This window comes from Ochlerotatus camptorhynchus, unplaced genomic scaffold, assembly GCF_037179485.1.
Source record: "Ochlerotatus camptorhynchus isolate MF236.1 unplaced genomic scaffold, CSIRO-AGI_Acam_v1.1 ptg000443l, whole genome shotgun sequence".
Taxonomy (NCBI): Eukaryota; Metazoa; Arthropoda; class Insecta; order Diptera; family Culicidae; genus Ochlerotatus; species Ochlerotatus camptorhynchus.
The window spans coordinates 5,739,288-5,746,728 of NW_027040929.1; the positions used below are offsets into that span (position 1 = coordinate 5,739,288).

General features: G+C 44.3%; 1 protein-coding gene across 1 annotated transcript; it reads left to right on the top strand.

Annotated features, from left to right (window-relative positions):
* Nucleotides 1-1,350: 1,350 nt before the first annotated feature.
* On the top strand, nt 1,351-2,943 carry LOC135711831 (uncharacterized). Its single transcript, XM_065234783.1, has one exon. It carries the CDS (start codon nt 1,351-1,353, stop codon nt 2,941-2,943), a length of 1,593 nt encoding a protein of 530 aa, XP_065090855.1.
* Nucleotides 2,944-7,441: the final 4,498 nt, after the last annotated feature.

Below are 7,441 nucleotides of genomic sequence, written 5' to 3' on the forward strand. Positions count from 1 at the left end.
TATCCTTTTGACGCGCGAGATCAGATCATTCTGCTCGTCACAACTCTGATCTGATAGACAACTATCACACTTGAACAGAATATTTGCATTATCTGCTATAAGCCTGGCCGCAGTCTTAGTGAGTGCCGCACAAGCGAAATGGAACGTTCCATTGCACGGACCTACACACGTAACTGGGAGCCCACTCATAGCAATAGACTGCTCGCATACATTACACACATCCATTCTACCAAATTAATCGCTAACACTGTTAGCAGCAGACATATACAGGGGAGGAGAACACAAAATAAAATTTTACCGCCACAGCTCACTATACAAATCAATAGCGCGCCGGGGGGAAAATACAAAATTAAACAAAAACTAGTTGCTAGGCAACCTTTCCTCTATTTATCCTGTTAGAAAAACACCACGGGCACGCGTTGGAATAATCCTTTCGCGGTACACGCCACTATTTCACACGAAATTATTAATTTATTTTTACAGCACAACTCAACAAAAACACTACTTTGTACGCCATACTATGATTATTCAGTTAAAGGCATTGCTTAGCCTTTCAAAGGTAATTAGCATTCCAACTACGTGTATTGCTTTTTTTTTGTGCTGCGTGGTCTATTGATTTTCAGACCCATCGCATCATCTGTCGCTTCCTGAAGATCCACATCAGTGTACTGGACGCCGCCATTGCTGTTGCTGTAATTGTGTACAAGGCACTGTATTGCCTATAGCAAGACCCTGTTTGCCACTCATCATGTCAACCGACCGACGCATCAAGGGCCTCAAGATAAGGCAGAAGAGCCTACTTGCGTCAGTCAGCCTCATTAAGGCCTTCGTTGACAACTACGACGAGGAAACCGGAGCCTGCGAAATTCCGGTTCGCTTGGAAAGCCTCGACGCTCTATGGACTGACTTTAAGCAGGTCCAGTCAGAGCTCGAATCCCTCTACGAAGCAACCATAGATCAGCAGTTGAAGCAGCGGACAGATTTCGAGACGACGTATTATCGTGTTAAAGGATTTCTGTTGTCCATGAATAAAACGCCGTCATCATCCCGAATTCCCTGGTTCATCATGTCACGTGCGTAAAGCTGCCCATATTCTGTGGAAATCTTGACGACTGGCTCAATTTCCACGACCTTTTCGTTTCACTGGTTCACTCATCGCTCGAGTTGTCCAACATCCAAAAGTTCTATTATCTTCGTTCGTCCTTGGCTGGAGACGCCCTAAAGTTGGTTCAAACAATTCCACTTAGTGCGAACAACTACCCCGTCGCTTGGAATTTGCTGGTGGACCATTTTCAAAATACTGCTCGCTTAAAGCAGTCCTACCTCGACGCCCTTTTTGAGTTTCCTTCAATGCAACGCGAATCTGCAGCCGAACTTCATTCGCTAGTGGAGAAATTTGAAGCCAACGTGAAGGTACTGAAGCAACTTGGAGAGAAGACTGAGTTCTGGGACATCATCCTCATCCGAATGTTGAGTATCCGCCTGGATCCAACCACTCGACGAGACTGGGAGGAGCACTCGTCGACGAAGGATGCCATTTCGTTCACAGACCTCATATCGTTCATCCAGCGGAGGGTGACTGTTCTCCAAACTATTCAAAGGAAAGTCGAAGAAGCTCCAGCGTCCACTCAGCAGCTCAAGAAGTTTGCTCAACGTCCGATTGCCAGTAACGGAGCCAACCAATATAACTTCGGACAGAAATGCATCTTCTGTTCTGATCAACATCCGCTCTATTTGTGTTCGTCGTTCACCAAACTCGTCTTGGAGGAGAAAGAGATGGAAGTTCACCGACATCAGCTCTGCCGTAGCTGCCTTCGCAAAGGTCATCACGCTCGGGATTGCTCGTCATCTAGCTCCTGCCGCAAGTGTAGAGGCCGACATCATACGCAGCTCTGCTCCGGGAAAAATTCAGTCGCTGAGAACTCCAGGACTACCGAATCTTTCCAATCCGAGGCACCAATCGCTTCTACGTCCGGCGAGCAACCAAAGGCATCCGTATCAGCTACCATCCATGAACCTGTCAGCTACGCGAGCTCCGAACAGTTACAGCACAATGTACTTTTGGCCACAGCAGTCGTCAAACTGGTCGACGACAATGGAACTGTTCACCACGCACGAGCACTTCTCGACTCCGGTAGTGAATGCTGTTTCATTACCGAGACCTTCGCGCAGCTCGTCAAGGCACATCGCAAGAACATCTCTGTTCCGATTTCGGGGATCGGTCAATCGTCGTCGCATGCACGATACAAGATCGTTTCCACCATTCGCTCGAGAGTCAGTGATTACTCCACCTCGGCTGAATTTCTGGTCCTACCCAAAGTCACCATCGATCTACGAACTGCCTCTTTCGACACTTCTTCGTGGCAAATTCCTCCTGGAGTGCACTTAGCCGGCCCATATTTTCACGAATCGAAGCAGATCGATATCGTCATCGGAGCTGAAATCTTTTTCGAGCTCTTTAAAGTTCCTGGGCGCATTCCACTTGGTAACTCTCTTCCGACTTTGGTTAACTCGGTCCTCGGTTGGATCGTTTCAGGCAAGGTTTCGCACGGCACTCCTACGAAACATGTAATCTCCAACGTCGCATTGGTCGCTGACCAACATCGGTCCACGAAGCATTTCTGCTCCACTGAGGAAGACGCTACTCCTTCCTCCTCCGACGAACAATCAACATGCAAAGAACAAATTCGACTTACTCGCTTGCCAACAAAAGACGATGCCAGTAATGCACTCGAGAAACCAGAAGAGCGACCGACAACCATCTGCCCAGTATTCGCAGAACCATCCTTCATCGAACTACACATGGACAAGTTCTGCGATCACGATACAATACGTCAACCTCCAATAATCATCGTCACAACCTCCTACGTTACGGAAAGAAAGAACAAAGCGGAAACAACCTTACTCAGGCTGATCCAACAGCAAACGTTCGCATACCAGTGAAAGCAGCTCACACAATATCGATCAGTACCTTCGAAACCTCGTCTACGCTTCATCTTTCTCTCTGCCTTGCAAGCTTTCTCCGTGACATTTGGACGGTTGCATCACTAAAGGTATCAGCATACTGTACACAAACTGTATCGCACTTACTTTCGCACACAGTACTGAATCACAGGGGCTAGCCTAGCCAGATCCACTGTGAAAATCTGTATTGCTTTCGTCAAAATTCACATAACAAGCCTGAAACAATCCATGGTCGAGCATGCATTTGCATCAGGAGACACCACCACTCGATCGCAATCTTTCAGTGTTTACTGGGGACTCATCTTGCAGCAGTTTACACATTATCGAGGAGCACTACGAAAGGCTTACATAGCGGGTGTCCTATGTTACTCCACCCGCGCCAATCTCATCGAGCTGATTATCTACCTAAGCAGAAAACTTCTTCAAGCCCTGCGTCGTTTTAGCTCCCACCGAAGGCTGTCCAGCGAAAGCTACGGCAACAATGGTCGCAATCTTATAAGAGTCATAAACCGAACGATGGAAACTGGACCGCAGCAAAGAAGATCAGCAAGCAATCGCTGGAGAATGTATCAATATCTCGGTTAGTTGGCACTCTCTCATAGCTTCGCCGTTATGTGGTCTTTTGGAGGATGTAATTCGATTTGCCCAAAAGCATTTCGTACGCGTTTTGGGTTATCAGATTCAACCACAAGACGACATGGAAACACTGTTGACACAGATCGAGTACCGCCTTAACTCGTGCTCTTTTGCTTCAATAAGCGACGTTCGACTTAATTTTGAGTCTCTCACGCATGAACACTTCCACTTTGGATCCGCATGGAAGGCTCTTTCAGACTTCAACATCACCGGATTTTCAGTGAATCGCAACAAACAAGCAACTCAACATTAGCCATCGATTCGACTTCCACAAACTGTGAATTCACTTCACCCGAAGAAAACAACAACTGCATCATGCTAAACACCACCAAGAGCATCTATCATACACTAGCAGCTTACAGCGAAATCTTCGTACCGGAATCAAGCAGCAACAACAGAAAATTTGCACCAATTCCGAATGCTGATATTTCCTCCAAACACCAAGAGCACCTAAAATAAAACAAATACAAGGTCCTTTATGCTAAAGGACAAGGTAAGCACCTGTCCAATAACATAAATTTTGCCGTAACCCGCTACCGGGTCTTATTTCTTCTTTCATATTTACATTCCACGGTTCGATATGGTTCGATTGAATCACCACGATATTCACAACATTCGCTACGATGGACGCGAATTTGACATCTACGACGAACGTCATCACTTCATCGATAATACGAGAGGGACATCAATGACTGCCGACACAGATTGGCCGATCATCGATAAAGCTATCAGAAATACGATTTCTGAAGGGGCTAATATCCCAACAAACATTGAAAGCTGAATAAGAGCTTATTCATGCAAAAATTTGCTTCTTCAGCTAAAAATTGGCTTATTCAACTCTTAGCCAGTTCAAATTGTTTGTTGGGATGTTCGTACATCGCACGAAAAGGGCATCAGCGCGCCACCTGTGAGTGAGTTCGCATCAACCGATAGCATCAACCATTCAGTTCGTCGATGATGGCGCCCAGCGGAAAAGTGCACCGTCGATCTCGCTCTATCCGGCCTACCTTTGCAAAATGGAGGAACCCTCTATAAAAAGGGAACTGTCCTGCGGTATCGGTCTCTTTTTGGATGGACATCTCGTCATCATCACCATCATCAATCATAAGCGAACCAGTGAATCAAAACAAAACGGCAGACTTGAAGAAGTGATTTCAATTAGTTCAATTATAACATTGTGTAAATTATAGTTTTAAAGAAATAAATTAATGTCATAAGGACTAGTTTTAGTTAATAAAGTGATAAAGTGAATTATTACTGTGCTCGGTGCAAAAGTTAAGCACAGAAGCACTGTTCTCCTCTGAACTATACGAACATCTGCTATTTATCAATTTTTTTCAGATGATCGCGTCATTCGGACTGTACTAAAGAGAATTTTTCGTCACTTTTGTAAATTTAGTCGATTGCTGAATTTATGTATGGGCCCAAATTGAGGACATTTAGGCTGAAATTAAATCCATTTCCCCTGTATAAATTATTTATGATACCAACTGCAACATAGGTATTTTTGGTTACTCTTTCAATGATACTTATTGAATAAAAAACAAAGAAAGTACTTCACGCAATGGAATAGTGCACTTTTTAGTCGGTTTCTTTAAAATGTTTGGAATAGAGATAGAATGAACATTGTTGAATTTAACTTGTACCGTCCAATTTAAGACTGCATTGCGACAAAAACCACTGGTATCATATCTGATGTCAGTGCTTTTATATAAACGTACTACAACGTGGCTTAGAAATGAATGAAAGGAAGGTGTGATACCATCACTTCGGGGTACTGTCTTGGTCTCCCATGCAGGCCTACAGCATGAGATTAGGGTCTCCCACCATCGGTAAGGTGTTTAAAAATGGCTTACGGGAAGGAAGATTGTATTTATGAGCTTTATGATGAAACATATTCAAAAAATATTGAAGGGGGTAATTTAATGTTGTTTAAGATTTAAACATAGCGGCGCCGGTGGTGTAGTGGTAAGCGTGATTACCTCTCACTCCAGCAGGCCTGGGTTCAATCCCAGTTGGCGCCGCCGGGATGTTCTGAGGCATAACATCTCTGATCACGCAAAGTCGTTGGTTCCCGGTTCATGAGTTGATGATGGGTCGATAGGTAGGGTCCAGGTGTTGGAGCTGCCTCCCTGGCGTCGGTAGTATTGGTGCTCAGCACGGAAAACAAGATCGACGGAAAACAAATCAAGGAAAACACTACCAACCGACCCATTAACTCATGAACCGGGGCCAACGGCTCTACTTCTCTTCCAAAGGAAAGCGTGATCAGAGATGTTATGCCTCGGAACATCCCGGAGGCGCCGACTGGGATTGAACCCAGGCCTGCTGAGGTGAGGGGTTATTTCGATTGCAAATGTTGTTTTCGAGTTATGATTTGTTGATAATGGTCAAATTTTAGCTAATTCACAGGTTAAAAATGGATGAAATTATGCAAAGTTTCATGCGATTCGGAGAAGGTCGCATCAGATAGATGCGTCATATGGCGTTGAACTGATAGTCTTCACTGTACAATGGTTCGACTACTCATCATCCAACAACAGCAACAGAATCAATAGACTTTCGTGGATGCTACATATCCTTAATATTGCCGATATTGGACTCCAATGCGTTGCGGAAACCATGTCTAGTATAGTACGTATTTTACCTTTCTGACTTTCTCCCGGTGCATCTTCAGGACCACTCCAAAAAAGTAGAAGGGTCTGTGCCTAGGGCCACGAACGGAAGCTTGACGTAGGACCGCTAGTGAACGGAATAAATGTGAAGAGGATTTAGTTCTTTTAATTGATCAATTATCTATTATCTCAACTCTTTTCGTTTTTGAATTGTAGGCGTACCAAATTTGTAGTAACTTTTTTCAAAGAGAAAAATGATTAAGAGAATCAATCAAAATCACTTGCACCCCTGCTTCCAAGTTTGGTTACAAGATTACAACTCTGGAGAGTATTTTGTGTGGTCGTTGGGGGCTTGTGGTTCTGAATATGGACAAACAGGCACAGATAGATTCTTTTCCAACTATTTAGTGATGTAAGCAAAATGGCCCTTTTCAGGGAAGTTAGCGATGAGTATATTTGTCTCATGGTTTCCTGTGGAAAACCTCAAAAGTCTGCCAGAAAATGAGGAAATTGAAGAAAATTTTATTCAGTTTCGGAGCAGTGCCAATAGACTGAGTGAATCCAATCTTTACTTTTGTCAAATACGGGAATTTTTCCCTGGAAAATCCTGGAAAAACCTGGGAAAACATGAGGCAAATTTACTCATCGCTGAGTTCCTGCACTTTATTTCTTATTTCTGAGATAACTAAACTCAAATTTGGGTCGATCTCATTCGCCGTGATATCACCTTGAAAGATATCGGTGGTTAGCGTAATTACCTCTCACCCCAGCAGGCCTGGGTCCAATATCAGTCGGCGCCACCGGCATGTTCTAAGGCATAACATATCTGATCACACCTTCCTTCGGGAAGTAAAACCGTTGGTCCCCAGTTGAGTTGATGGGTCGATTGGTAGGGTCCAGGTGTGGGAGCTGCCTCCCTGGCGTCGGTAGCATTGGAGCTCAGTACGGAAAACAAATCTCGCGTCACTTTTCAATAGGTCCTATCTAAATTGATCGATTCTCTTCATCGACACTCTCTTTCGTAAATAACTCGGCTTCACAATTTTTTCCTGCCGTCTTCGTCGAATTAGATTGTTGTTTCTTCCATCGAAAATATCTGGCCGCGGCGATTGAAAGTTGATCAAGGTTGATAAAAAAATTTGTACCCCTGCTTCCAGTTTGATTACATGAGCATTTTGTGTGATCGTTGGTTCTGAATATGGACAAACAGGCAGATTAATTTTATT